At 41.7% G+C, this 15,679-nt stretch overlaps 1 protein-coding gene and 1 long non-coding RNA gene across 5 annotated transcripts in view; one reads left to right on the top strand and one right to left on the bottom strand.

Annotated features, from left to right (window-relative positions):
• The window catches only part of rapgef6 (Rap guanine nucleotide exchange factor (GEF) 6), a 68,823-nt gene extending 57,086 nt beyond the window's left edge, over positions 1-11,737 (bottom strand). For all 4 annotated transcript variants that reach the window (XM_048995067.1, XM_048995066.1, XM_048995064.1 and 1 more), the window contains exon 1: positions 11,522-11,737. In XM_048995067.1, coding sequence (XP_048851024.1) covers positions 11,522-11,590 — 69 coding nt within the window. In that variant the 5' untranslated portion in view covers positions 11,591-11,737. The remainder of the gene's footprint in view (positions 1-11,521) is intronic.
• Positions 11,738-12,201: 464 nt separating this feature from the next.
• Positions 12,202-15,515, top strand: LOC125720059 (uncharacterized). The gene is made up of 3 exons (XR_007385340.1): positions 12,202-12,830; positions 15,329-15,376; positions 15,486-15,515. It is a non-coding gene; the product is annotated as an uncharacterized LOC125720059 (long non-coding RNA).
• The last annotated feature ends 164 nt before the right edge of the window (positions 15,516-15,679 follow it).

The following is a 15,679-nucleotide window of genomic DNA, read 5'->3' on the forward strand; positions in this document are numbered from 1 at the left end:
TAGTTTACTTGACTTTGTCCCCTAACCTGTGAATGTTCTATGAATGCATTATGAAGGTGCACCGAATGTTCTATATACACATAATGAATGCATTGTGAAGGTGCAGTTAAAGTACAACAGTAAATATAAATTTAAAAAAAAAAAATTTTAAAAATCAATACTGTAAACCAGCACCAACAAATATCAGCTACCTCAAAGCAACAAAATAATTGAAGTCGTCCTTTTCACTTCTAGTTTCATGTGACTGCCAGAGAAGTAAAAAAGAATTTTCAGAAGTTTATGAATGAGGAAGGAATCTCCCACATGCGAGCCATTTTCACACAGAACCGTCTTGCTTAAATAAGTAAAATGGTAAAAGCAAAAAAACAGAAAGAGCTGGAAAAAGCACTCTTGGTTTTTATTTAAACATTTATTGTTATATGCATTCTTAGGGGAGCAAACCTAGCATGCAGTCATTTCATTTTTAAATTTCTTTTGGGTTATTTTTTTCCAGTTTGGTTTTCATTTTACGGTCAACGATGACAATTTTATTTTATTCATCTGCTTCATACGTTATTAAGCTTTCTGGGAGTGCATTTCCATAACATGAAAGCGTATTTTAAGGCGGCATATAGAAAGCACATGAAATGAAGTTCTTAAATGCAGATTCAAGTAAGTGAAGTAAAAACTCTTGTCATGTTGCTGACGGTTGACTGAACTGTTACTGGTCAGGTCTCCCTGACTTCCCAGGTACTGAGCTCCCATTTGTGCATTTATGTGCATCTATCATCTGAATGGATTGAATCGAGTGAAAGGTGACAGAACACAGTGCTGTGAACTAGAAGACAAAAAAAGACAAAGATAAGGCTTCTACTGGCACATGCACAAGTAAATATGGTCATTATGTTATGATAAACCAAAACTGGACAGACAAAGATATAAATTGGCATTCTTTCAATTAAAGATCTCTCCACCCAATATATATTTTTTTGTTTTATTATTTATTGTTATACAATTTAAGACAGGGGTGGGCAATCTGATCTAGAAAGGGCAATTGTGTATGTGGATTTTCACTGCAACTCTCTAATGAGATCGTTAATCAGAGGACTGACTGGCTGAAGATCCCAAACTCATGGATCTGAATAGCTGACTAAATGGTTATGCCAAGAACCTGCATATGCACTGGCCCTTTAAGGTATAACATGCCCAGGAAGTTCCAAAGAACCATGCAAATACATCCAGGCATCTGCAGACCTCTGTTGCTTTGCTGGAGGTCAGTGTTCATAACTCCACCCTCCAAGAGTTGTGGGGGGGGGGGGGGGGGGACACAGCCAAGAATACAAATGTGTGTCTCTAGGTTTCCCGATAACCATAGGTGCGTGACCCTCCAGAACACTGTTCTATGGGAAGTCAAGAGATGGAACTTTCAGGCAGGTAAGGGCAATGTTGTGATGGGTGACAACAAAACACCGCCTCCCACATTAAGAACTCCATGTTAAGAAAGGCACGCCTGGAACTATCCCCAATGAAACGCTGTGGCAAAGCCCAAGGTCAGTAGCTAATACCCAGAAATCCACAAATGGCACTGAATTAAAGCATCACTGCTTTAACATGCGAGCCAAAATTCCTCTACAGCAATATGGGAGAGCGACCAGTAACTACTGCAAGCACTTTGTCATTGCTGACAAAAGTTACACAACAACAACAACAACAACAATAATAATAAAATAACGGCAACAATAATAAAAACCATGGGTGATCAACATTCTCATAGACTAAATATTTTGCATCAACTGGTATTTGGTCATCCAGGTTCCTTTTTTCATCAAACAACAGATCTTCAAAAAAAAAGGGCCAAATATTTTCACTGTACACTACAAGCCACTAATTAAAATGAGGACTTCAGGAAAATAAGTGCAATTCTATAACTTAGTGTAAAACAAGGATTTCAAAGGAATTACAAAATGACTATCACATGACCTGTTAACACAGGGTGCATGTCATGTGAAGTGTTTCATAATCAGAGGTCAATTAAAAGCAGAAGTTCACGGGCTGCCGAATGACACGAGATCAAATTCAGACATATTACTGATATTATTCGTCTAGCTAAATAATAGGCCAAAGAGTTAAGCTTTTATTACCTGGGGTAACTCGCTGCCGCATTCCATAACACCAGAAAATTAGCAGCAGGCTTCAGTAATAAATGAAAACAATTGCGATGATAAAACTACATTAACCGCTATTAGGCACCAAGAGTTACGGATGTACCCGAGAGGAAATGATGGTAAAGTTTACCTCCCTGCAGTAGATTTAATGGATGCTAGGACTCACATACTCGCACCACCCATAAGCAGGGGGAATTTTACCATGTTGGGTGTTTAGCCTGCAGTGGAAAACAAGAGACACAGTGTATCTGAAGTTCATTCATTGTGGGGGGCTCACTATTCAGCATATGGCGAAAACAAACGCCCAGTGCTTTTGACTGGACTAGAAAGTCCACAAACACAGACTGCAGTCTCCAGTAGTTTCAGTGGGGCAAGGTAACTGCAAAAGTTAGCAGCGCGTCATCAGATGTAATGCATTCGCATCGCTCGTAACATTCATGTTTTGACATGTTTCCATCACCCCTGTTTCGGAACAGGCACTATCAGTAGCAAGACACGTGTACCAATAGGTACTCCAACCTTCTGCCAAAATTTACATTGTGCTGCTTTCGCATTAAGGCCAAACGCCCTTTCGCGCCATAATCCGTGCTTGAGCACTTCCACTTCCAGTACATTCACTTAAAGAAGCAGAAGACTAACTGCATAACAGAAGGAAAGCTGCATACATTTCATTTATTCTGCTGTGTGTGTGCTGGAGGGCAGTGACCTTCACAGCACTGTTTATTAAAAAATAAAGGAATAAATATTTGAGCAACATCAATGTTCAAAAAAATGTTAAATTATTTTAAGCACACGAGAAAGTAGGGCACATTTAGAGAGGGTTTTTTTGCAGAGATATAAATTCGGCTGCGGGGAAAAAGTACCAATCTAAAGCGTGTGACCAAGTTCAGGCACCGCTGGGCCCACAGAATACAAGCAGTGCTGTGTTTTAGACCAATGAACCTCTCTCCTCACTCCAGAGCAAGGTCTATCTGTTGAGCTGACACAGATCTCTGCAGGGGAGGCTTAATACTCATTAAGCCTATAAAGCAGTATTTCCCAATCTGGTCCTCAGGGACCCACAGACAGTCCACATTTTTGCTCCCTTCCAACTCTCTGCCAGGCAGTCCACATTTTTGCTCCCTTCCAACTCTCTGCCAGGCAGTCCACATTTTTGCTCCCTTCCAACTCTCTGCCAGGCAGTCCACATTTTTGCTCCCTTCCAACTCTCTGCCAGGCAGTCCACATTTTTGCTCCCTTCCAACTCTCTGCCAGGCAGTCCACATTTTTGCTCCCTTCCAACTCTCTGCCAGGCAGTCCACATTTTTGCTCCCTTCCAACTCTCTGCCAGGCAGTCCACATTTTTGCTCCCTTCTAACTCTATGCCAGGCAGTCCACATTTTTGCTACCTCTCATCTCCCTGCTGGGATTTGGGAGATAGCAAAAATGTGGACTGTCTGCAGATCCCCAAGGACCAGATTGGGAAAGACTTCGGTTCAGGACAAGAAGATGGTAGCAGGCACACATTGACAAACTGCACACCGCTCTTTACCCCTCCAATCTAGGCACACTTCAACGAGGGAATGTACAATAACTATATCATGCCAAATTTTGAGAAAATAGAAAAAATAAACTAAAGCTATTGCATGTTGCACTTTCACAAAATCATTTGCATCTTATATATTTAGCAGAAGCTTTTGTCCAAAGTGATGCACAAATGAGGTAGATGGCACATTACAAACATACATTCCGCCAAGGAGTCAATTAGGCATGAGAGTAGCTGGGCTGAGCTTTAAACACTTTTTTTGTGATTTTCCATCATCTGGAGTGATAAAACCCCAAAGTGTCCAAAAATAAAAACCAAACCGTTCCAGCTATTGTAAAGGAATGGCATGTCATTCATATTCACATAGCACACCCTACTAAATCAATCATTTTACAAAAATGAAAAAACTCCAGAGCTCTTCTAGCTATTCAGTATAACAAATATTTATAATAAAAGTTATTAGAATTGTTTATACAGCATTCAAAATTCTATAACCATCCAATTAGAATCAATACATTGAGTGTATTGCTATATAAAAATAAGCCGGTCTTCTGCTTATCCCTCTGCCTTTCACCATATATCTTCATACAGTTTAATTTTCATATGAAAGGCAGTTTCATGAACACATGCCTTTTTTTTAAAAGCGAGCCTAAATCACAGATTCTTTTATTCAATCCCTACCCTCCTCCAAAATGCAACCTTAAAGAATTTGTAGGGCTAAAATCGGTTTTATCATGGAATCTGGAGAGAAGCAAACACCAGCACCAGCACCATAATCACAAGCAGATAGGACCTTCAGAATGAATGTAAGATATACCCAATTATCTTCATTCATCAGAGAACAGTGCTCATGTGTCCATGGGTTGCATACAACATTATTAACTGCTTACTTGAAAAGTCCAAAGCAATTATCACAAAAATAGGATTCCACTTTTTGTAGGTATTTAAGCAACCCATGCCAGTTGTGCACTGAAACAAGAGGCCTGAACAAGCCAAACAACACACATCTCTGACTTGATCACACCATTCATATGTCCGATGTCCTAGCAGGATCAGAGGCCTCAGAGTGGGCACAACTCAAAAACCTTTGTGTGAGGCCTTGTGTGATAAGGCTCCTCTGTTGGTGGAGTTGCAAAAAGGACTGCCTAGAAAAAGACAGATATGTTGGTAAGGAGGTTTTCTGGAAGTTTGGTAAACAGGTCGGGCGAAGCGTTGCCAAATCTATGGAAAAAATAAGCACAAGTCACAAAAACAGGAATAAAATTAACTCCCCAGCGTAACTCAGAAGTCAATGCATAACAGTCTACAGTATTAAAAAACAAGCGTGACCACACAAGAGGCCGCCATCGTCCCACACCCCCCGAGAATGTTCTCTGCAGGCACTATGAATGGACATCGCTCGGAGGGGGGTGGGCCTCAAAGCTGTCTGGAATTCCTCACAAGCCTGGGGCCAACGCGCAGCATTCCTGCTGTGCACATCAGAGGTGTGGGCCTGTCCGCTGTCTGTTCAGGTCAAACGTCATTCTTTTGCGTTTGAATGGGACTCTGGAACTGCGATACGATGCTAGCAGAGGCGTGTGGAAGAACCCTCTTTGTGTCAAACGGCAATTCCCTCAACAACCATCTCCTGGATTTTTGCTGGTATCTGATTTAGCACCATTCGACCTTTGAGAAGTGGGTTAGCCAAGTATTGGGAAAAATAAAAATATATAACAACAACAACAATAATAATAATAATAATAATAATAATAATAACTGAAAAACAAGCTCTTTCTTCCCCAAAAATTACAATGGATGGAATGTGTAAGGAATGTCTGGTCATTCATCTGCCAAACTGTTGGCTTTGTGGCACAAGAATGAGAGGAAATGCAACAAGTAGCTGCAGTAAGTCACCCATTGTGTGCCATAGCGTGTGAGTCAGCTTTTCCCAAGTGGATCCACACAAGGTACTGAAACCATTGCAGACAACACAGCAGCTGTTCCCACAGCGAAACAAAAGCATCTTTTGGGGATAGTCTGTACCCTAGATATTTCGGGTGAATAAAAGAATGAGTAAAATGGGTTAAGACATGGTTTCCTGTCTCTTTTGTATCTTTAGGAGGAAGCTGGCCTGAAACAGGACGGCAGCCCCCGGCTAATTCTGCAGGGTAATTAGAACGATCTGAATAAACCATGATCCTCCGTTTCAGCAACGGAGCCAGCAGTCTATCTGCGTGCCTCAAGGCAAATTCATTTGTTCAGGAAACATCACTCCAAGCCAGGAGCGAGCAGTAAAAATTATATTAAGTGCAGACAGCATGATGGCTCAGTGGGTAGCATTGTTCTCTCACACTTGCCGGGTTCAGGGTCTGAATCCCGCCTTCACCGTGCATGCATGCAATTTGCGTGCTCTCTCTGCATCACATGTGTTTCCTCTTGTCTAAAAACATGTCATCAATCTAACTGGCAGTTCTAAAGTCCCCCTGTTATACAATCATGTCATGAGTGTGTATGTGCCCTGCGATGAACCTGCATCGTATCTCGTGTCTAGCCAAGCCTTGCGCCCTATGCTGCCCAGCATAGTCTACAGGCCTACGATAAATGCTTGGGAGATGGACGGATATTAAGTGAACAAACTTAGGACCATCTTGTTTCATGTGCTACCAGCACGAATACAATGCAAAAACTTCCTTGTAAATAGTCGCAGCAAGTTGACTCCATTTTCAAGAGTGGTTAATATAAAATGATATGGCGTGATCTGAATGCCAACCAATATGCCCTTTACTTTTGCACCATTTGCCAGCTAGCAATGAACAATAATTGCTAATGGAAACCAAGTCTGACCCTTAAACAACATTTTTGCATCTTTTTCATAGATGAAACTCAACGCCCACTCTATTAGGTAGACATGTTCGTAAACACATATTGTGCGACCCAAACTTCCAATGACTAACACATGATTATTAAAGTAATTTCTAAACGTGGTGTAATAATCAGTGGCAGGCAGCGTGGTTCCAGCATTTCAGACATCTTCAGATTTTCACACAGTGACTAGAGTTTACAGATAATCATGCAATAAACAAAAAGAATTCAGTCAGTTCTGTTGCCAAAAGTACCTTGTTAATGGAGGAAGTCAGATGAGAATGGCCAGTCTGGCGTAAGCTAACAGGAAGGTCACGAGTGCAAAAAATAACAGCACGGTACGACAGCGGCGTGTAGAAGTCCATTCAGAGATGTCTTGTGAACTGTGGTTAACAGCAGGTCCGGAGACAAAAAGGCATCCCTATCTAGCACTGCACAAAGGTACCAATCAGAGGCCACAGAACATATGCACTCCAGCTAATCTCTGGCATTAACGGCTCCACTTTACAATAAGGCTACCCATATAAAGAGTTTATGAATGGTTTATAATCTGGTTATTAATTAGGTTTATAATTTATAAATTATAAACCTAATTTATAAATATAACTTTATAAACGCTTTATAAATTATTAAGACAATTTTAAGCTACTACCAGTTACTACCATTTACAAGTGGCAAAAGGCAGCCTTATTGTAAAGTGGTACCGCATTAACTTTAAAACAATGTTATTTTGGGATTACTTGAGATCCCTGGAAGATTCTGAACAACAGACTTAGAAGTCCATCCACAAAGTGATCTGTTAACTTCCATTTGGTGCCTCAGTAGTTGTATTACGAAAGATACAAAAAGAAAATCAATGTGTGATAGATGTAACTCAGAAAACTGTGGGCACTGTAGCCATGTCTGCTCAACGTTGATAAGGGGCTGGTGCCTGAGGTTCAGAGAGGCAGTGCGACACTAAAGGGACCGTCACTGCAATTTCATGCCCATTATCCAGGCGAAACTACTGAACTAACTGGTTTTCCTTCATGGAGACTGTAGGAACTTTATTAGAGCTACACGAGAGCACATTCAAACAGCAGGTCAGCAGGCGGTCATGTTTACTTCAAGGGCTCTCTCTGCATTCCACGGATTCATTTTTTTATCTCTTCTTAAGAAGGCGTAGATGGGCCAAAGTGCCACTCAATGTTAACCCAAGTCAAGATGTAAGAGTTTGGAGAAAATGCTTGAATGTTTGTAGATGTCAGATAACACCGTTTGCCAAACTCCAACTACACGCTGTTTCTGACCTAAAGGTCAAGTCGACCATATCACACCTCAAACACTGCCACACGCCCAACCTTTGCCTGTGGCTTAATTCCTAAACTAATTCATCATGTTGCCATCAAACAAGAATCTAACAGTGGGAATTTGGAGACAATCTTAGACAATTGATCCTAGCTTGTTACACGTTCACTATTATCCCCATGTCGCAGGTGCAGAAAAAGAAATAATATTATAATATGAAGGCTAATTCATCCAGTTTAACATAAGAACATCCAGAGGAAGAATACTGCGTTTCCTAGCCTATCATTGCCGTACTTGTATGCATATTCTGAAAATAAAGTCACTGCCATGAGCAATAAACTGACTTACCAATAAATTGCAGCTGGACAAACAATGCAGGCAGTTTTTGGATTGTTACCTACTGATACTGCTTGCTCCATTTTGGAATGTTAACCACGAAGACAAGCAAGGCTCTGTTGCACTCTCACGTGGCGTCAGAAAGCATGTTCACTGAATGAGTAAAGCATACAATTTCAAACCACTAAATAATAAAGCAAGGGACAACTATTTTTAGTTTTCGGTGTTATTGTAGTTTCACAATCCTCAGCAAAGGGCTATACAGTGCTACCATTTTACACTGGTTTTTGCTAGAGATCTGGGACTAGAGATTTAACAGAACTGCGAATATCGCCAAGAATGCACATTATTCTTCAAAACAGGCAGTTTGCCAAATACAAAATTCTGATACTTCTGATAATGATACACTATACAGGCACTGACACTGCTCATAGAACACACCCCAGTCAAGACAGAGAATACTACAACAGCAAGAATAGCCAAAAGAAAAATCCCCAGAATAATGGAATACCATCACTTACACGACAGCACACTCCCACATCGTCTCAAAGCTAGATTAAATGTGCACTATGCAGTTGTGGCCAAAAAAATTCTAATTGTGTAGCATTCTAATGTATTTCCAGCTATTAGGAACAGATTTAAACAGCAATACAGCCAGATTTGGACGCATTTAGTGTCAGCCCTAAATAGGGACACATGCTATAGCTATCTTGGCAAGTCAGTGGAATCAATACTTTAATCGAAACAAGTCAACTGCTGAATCCATTCTAGCATTCCTCTAGTGTTCCATCACATTATTCTGAGCACAACTTATAATTCTGCCTCCTTAGGACAGGCTGAATGGTTCTTACAACAATATGTGACAATTCCCTTTTACCAGAAGTCTGCTGTCCAATAATTTAAAACATGTCACAAAGATCTCTGTTGTGCTTGAAGAGCAATGATTTTTTTTTTAAAAGGAGAAACCACATCAATACCAACATTAACGGCCCCATCCTTTTGGAAGTCAAAAGTAGAAGGAAACTGTCTGCATATTCTATGTTCACAATGCTTCACAATTTAAGAAACACTTTAACATAATTATAATTTCCACTGATTAGTCTTGCACACTAGACTGGCACAAGTACAATGCTGGCAAACTATGTTTGAAAAATAACCATGTTATACTACAACTACATACATGACTTGGAGCAAAGAAAATGTTGGGATCAGTGGAAAGACGTCAGAGAGATTGAGCTCAGTTTAATGCTACATTCACAAACTGGAGCTCTCTCAGGAAGGGTCAAATAAACAAACAATCAGGGATCTGATGACAAAATGCATTTCAAATGTCAGGAAGCTTACGGATGCATTTGTCTAGTACAGGACTACTAAACAATGAGGCTTTGGTCCCCAAAAGTGACTACAGAGTATATTAAAAATTGAGGGAGATCTCTGTACAGACACTGCAGGTGTGAAACAGTGTGTCTGTGAAAATTATACTGCACAGTCATTTTCGAAATTGCTTATCCAGTACATGAGTAGCTCTTAACTGGTCTAGCCTCGGGACCCTGGATGGAATGTCAGTAAAACTATAGTTACTATATACTTAACGAAAACAACAGTATAAACTATTAGGAAGTGTAACAATGAATGATCCCCAAATTTTACAGCTCAAGAAAGAAAAGTAAAAACTCACACGTATCCCATTTAGCAAGTTCTTTTGCCACAAACGAAAAGTAGAACAACTCTAGACTGACAACAAAAAACCACACACACACATTCCTGTCACGCAATATTACCTATTCAACCACTATGAAGGGAAAACTTCTGGTCACACCCATACCAAAAAAAAAATGTCAAATTAGATAAAACCTAAACACAGATATGCCAACAATGAATGATGAGGTAAAAAGGAAAAAAATCAGGCTTGTGAGTCAAACATACCATGGAAGGTCCGTGTATTGCGCTTAAATGCTTACACCACAACCCTTAAGTGTTTACATATAATACAAGAAGAGGAGTCGAACACCAGTGTTAAATGTGCTGTGATTCCTGGGATCGGTATTACTCAGCAGGATTTAATCTTTTTGCTCTAAACGATCACCCCAGAACACAAAGTTAAACATTATAACTGCTTCACTCACTTCCAGCACCGATTTAATACTTAATTGCACTATGTACAAAATTTCACATATAAAGACACAGACGTTCTTTTCAGCGTTTTACAGCGCGGTGACAGTGGAGGCCCTGCTGTCAGGATTCTGCGAATGATATAGGAGCTCGGGAAAGCATTAAGCAGCCACATACCAGCAACACTATAGCATATTTTACCTCCAAAACATCCTCTAACAGAATACCGCACTGGACTGGGGCATGTCAGTGCAATCCCATAGTCTGTAAAACGCCGTGCTGATATTCATTGAATGGTAAATGATCTGAACGGAGATATTCCATTAGTACTATAAGAAAACCATATATCCTCAGCACTAAACGTTACTTAAAATGAGTCCCTTAAGTAACAAGCCCCCATAACCCCTCCCTAAAAGAGGAAAAAAATATGCATCTATGACGAACGAGAAGTCGTCCTGAGTTGCTAAAGTGAAGCCATATGGCTGGTGGGAGAACACAACTTCACCGATACCAAACCACTCCAGATCCGCGGCCAACCTTACACTGTACGAGTGGCACGAGTTAAACCGTCTAAGCTGTCTCAACAACATTCTTTCAAAGAGGAAAGATAGTGATTTACTCCTGGGAAAAAACTGCAAAAGCACGTTAGCCCTCGGTCTTCAAGTAAAGCACGTGTTTTTTTTCATAAATCATTATTTAAATTCCTGCCTGTGTAATGCCACCAAGCCACTTTTAACCACGGGTCAAACGATCACGCCTTATCAAAGTCATCAGCCTCGCCGGCATTTCTTTATGGAAGGGGATTAAAGACAGAAAAAAAAACTGCGCACGTCATGACACTTCAGGTAAGGAAAGCGTCCGGGTGGATACAGAAGTAATGCCAATGATAATCCGTTTTCCATAAGGTAACTGTTACCTTCTGCTACTGTCCACCGTCTGCATCTGTCAAAGTTTCCGAGACCTGGCGCTGCCCCAGTATATCCACTAACACCTGGCAGGGCGTGGATCTACCTGTCGGGTTTCAGCGACTTTGCCCCGGAGCATCAGCTATAGTGATCCTAACAGAACCAACGACCTGCCGCCGACTTCAGTGACACTCAGCCGATCCGGGAGCCGGATACTCAGAAGTTTAACAGCGCACGTCTTTCCCTCCTCATCCAAAGCAGTAACAGCCTCCGCAAGCAAAGCCCCAGCCCCACATATTTTGATGCTCTCCCCTCCACGGCGTGTAACACTTACTTAAACCGAGCCAGAGTTAACCGGGAGCGTGTGTTACCTCGGCAGTCCGCAGTGGCGGCGGCTTCTTCAAAGCTCGTCTGAATGAGCCGTCGACTTGAGAAGTCATCGTCCTCCTCACGTACTCCACGGGCGGCGAGATTTCCCCGAAGTCGCTTCACTCCGTCAGCCAAAGCTCCGCTTGATAGTGCTGAGCTCCCATCCGGAGGACTTCCCTTGGCAAAGCATGGATTCAGGCAGGCAGACTCAGGCAGACTTCCACCTCCTCCGCCTCCCGAAACTTACTAGCTTTGCTGGCTACACAATTTCGGCGACGACACAGCTGGAATTAGCTATGGAAATTGAAACCAAGCGCACTGCAGGGAACGCCGGCTCGGCAGACCATCATTAGGCGAAAAGCGACTCATCCCGGAAAACTTTTTTTTTCCTCCTCAGGTTTTGTCTTTCCCTCCCTTTTCCCTTATTTAGTGACTCCGCGAGACGCGCCGTTCCAAGTCGGAGCGCAGAACCGACGCCAGCTGTGCGGCACGCGCGCAAAGCAGTCGCGCTCCGGTCCGCGTGGGGAGGGGGGCAGCGGCCCGTCCAATCAGACGCTGGAGCATCGCCGGACTCCCAACCCGCAGTACGCCGGGACGCGGCTCCTCCTGATTTAACGTCATCGCAGTTTGTGGATAATCATAACTTATTAATTTTTTTCACACGTTGTTTGGGTCACATGGCCGAAGAGCCGCGATTTGGCCCAAGTGCTAAATTTTTTTGCTGCTGTTCTGGTGTGATGCTTTTTCCCTCTGCAGAACTAACCCGTACATATTGTTCCACTTTGACAAAACACACCCTCCCCGATTCCGTCTAACTAAATGTACTTGCTTCAAAACAAACATGTAAATCATTTGTATATGCCTTAATATAGGAATAATTGAGTTATTGTGGAGCAGGGATACTATTTTTCCTTTCTGTCTGTATGGCGTATTGAAACCACACTTTGGGAAAACTAAACCTGCGGTGTTCAGACACAAGCTCAACAGGCAGCGTTTATAATCCAACCACGTTCTTCTGAAATCTCGCGAGAAGTTGACGCTACTGACGCGACCCGATTCCGCGTTTGCCAGCTATGTAAATATTAGTTGAATGACTTTTAATAGGGCGGAACGGTGGGCCGGGTGTGGTTACGAATCCCCCCCCCCCGCTCTGCGTACGTTTTCCCCATGTCGTATGGGTTTCCTCTCATAGTCCAAATAAATGTAGTGTTGCTGACTGGTGTCTAATTTGCACGTGGTGTATGAATGAATGTGCCCTGAGATTGACTGACATCCCCTCACGGTAACATTGGTAAAGACACGTTTTACGGTGTAAGTAACCACTTATTTCATCGCCTCACTGTCAGGTTGCGGAGGGTTAGGAGTAATAAGATAATTTTGGGCATTGTGTTGTGTCATATGTACTATAATGAAACGTGTAATAATCAGTGTTGGATAAGTTACTCACAAAAGTAACCCATTATAGGCAGAGGGAAAAGTTCAGGTCCAGAAAGTACCAATCCATACCAAGGTTTTGTTACAACCAACTACTTGAGTACTGTGTTGCTTCTTAACACTCAACTGGTTGGTTGTAAAAAAAAAAAAAAAACCGTTGGTCTGGATTTGTAATTTCTGGACCTGAACTTTCTCCTTTGTCTGTAAATGGATTACTTTGGTAACTTTCCCAACACTGGTAATAAAGCAAATTCTTTTATGTTACAAAAGATTTAATTTAAGGTTATCAAGCGTCATTGTTCTTGTGGTTTACTTGTGTTTGTTTTGTGTAAAGAAGAGAATTTCTGCTACAAACTTGTAAATAATCTTTTTAAAAAAAGGGTTTTGGCCAAAGATGGGTTCAGTTCCGTTTTAAGCCCAGTGGCCTCATCCTAGTGAGAAAGCACTGATAGACCATTAGTGAACAGACGGAAAGCTTTCTGACATTGCTATACCTTGCTGTCAAGTCCATTTAGGAGGGTCAGCTAGCCCTATATATCTGTGATGTTAACATAAAACATCACCGCTCCAAATTCAGGTTTGTTTCATGGTAAACATACATGCACACGTTACCCGCCACCGGCACTACGGGTAACTGTATATTACTTCATTGGTTAGGGTATGTCAAAGGGGACATACTATATATGCAATGGGGGGGAGCGGTTGCTATATTATCTGCAGGATAATGAGGAATGATGGGAAAGAAAATGTGAAGCATCACGTTTGAATAGCAGGTAGCCGTTAAGGACAGTCATGTAGTCTCGAGGCTGTTGCCTCAGGTCACAGGAAGGTCATGCTGTTGTACCTTGAGAGTGGCATATAATTAAGTTAAGAGCTTCTTATGCTTATTAAAATATCAGGTCAAGAACTTTGAAAGGCTTCCACATACTCCTGCGACATAGCCACCAATTTTGAATAGGAAACTTTAATGCTATTTGGAGGGATTTTAAGAACATTTTTACAAACAAAGGAAAACCCTATATATAGTACAATACAAATTACAGACTCCCGGAAATACACACTTAGCAGAAAAATGCTAGTTTAGCCCTCCCCAGATCCACTTTTAAATTGTCTTGGATGAGTATTAGCTCACACTTAAGAACAGCATCCTGGAAAGGCCAAAGGGGATGCATTTGGGTTTGCAAAAACACCAGGGTCTTTAAGTCAACCGAAAACACCATCATGAGTGAAAAGATTGCGGTTTTGTCATCTGTGAGCCTGTAAGGTCATGGGAGGGGGAGGTGACCACCATGATCCCTACGCCATCGCCGTTTCCAGGAGTGTGGGGCATGTCCGCCATGCATTCGAGCAGATGGTTTGCCAAAACAGCACAACACGTGTTGCATGTGGGAGTATCAGGAACTAAGTGAACTTGGTTCAAGGAGATTTATAGTGTCAGAATTGGACAGTTCATCTCTAACAGTTCCTGGTAATGACCTACACATCAGTGTTCCTGGACCTTTTAAGATATCTACAGACACCTCTCAGGGGGATACTTTGGCACAGCTCTTGTTAGTCAAGTCAAGATATATTATTGGATTATTCTTATGAAAGGCAAATGTGCAAATCACCTTGATACCATGAAGCAGCAACTAGCATTATTTACTGGAAATAAACTAATTACCATTGTACGTTACAACCCAATGCATTTATATAAATCCGTAGGCAGGCTGACTGAAAAGTGCGTCATTTTCCTGAGAATTTGTCTATTGGGCAACACACACACACACCAAAAGTACTTGTACGACTGGATGGTGTTCCAAGGCAGGAAATTCAGGCCGAATTTATTTATTTATTTATTTTTTTAAACTGAGAATGCCAGTTAGGAAAATTCCAGTACATGTTCCTGCTGGCAAAGAAAAGTTAGTCGGATCTGCGGAATTGTTCATTACGTAAAAAGACGTTAAAAGCAGACATTTTTCTGTATCCGAAAAAATAAAATGCTTGGTACAATGTGTGTGGAAGATATAGTGCAGGATTTACTTTCCAGTAGTCCATTCTTCAAAAGAACTCTTGCTGTATACAGGATTGAAACTACACTGAAACAGTTTGAAGCAAGTTCACCAAGAGTTTCCAGTTAACTCCTATTTCTAACATCCGACTCCACTTAGTTTGCTACGTCTAAAGTACGTTAGCAGTTGGTCTTGCTTTACATCCAGACTTTAAAAACTATCAGTAGTATCGATTCACTCTGTATAACGCAAAACGATACATGGAAGCATAAAAGGCATCAGCAATACAGTGACTGTATAAAGACAGACATTGAGCAATAAAGTGTTTTGTGTCAGCTATGCTGGGAAGAGTGCCAAGCTGAAACACAGTGTCGGCTATTTCAGGTGCAGAAACTACAAATCCAGACCAGGATTTTGTTTCTACCAACAAAGGTGAGTACTTTGTGACTGACTTTTTATGCTCATCCAGTTGGTAGAAACAAAATCCTGGTCTGGATTTATAGTTTCTGGACCGGAAATGCATTGTGATCTTCTCTATCAGTGACAGGATGAGGAAGCCACCTGACCAGCTCCTAAGGGAACTCTTCTGGGCACATCCCACTGGGCGGAGGTCTCAGGGCAGATAAGTATTGGGGAAATAATACCAAAACAGCTTGAATGTAACACCAGGGGACCCCCCAGAACAAGCTAGAGTCTGAGGCCTTGGAAAGGGAGCGTGCTCTGGCCGGCTTGACA

This window comes from Brienomyrus brachyistius, chromosome 24 (genome assembly GCF_023856365.1).
Source record: "Brienomyrus brachyistius isolate T26 chromosome 24, BBRACH_0.4, whole genome shotgun sequence".
Taxonomy (NCBI): domain Eukaryota; kingdom Metazoa; phylum Chordata; class Actinopteri; order Osteoglossiformes; family Mormyridae; genus Brienomyrus; species Brienomyrus brachyistius.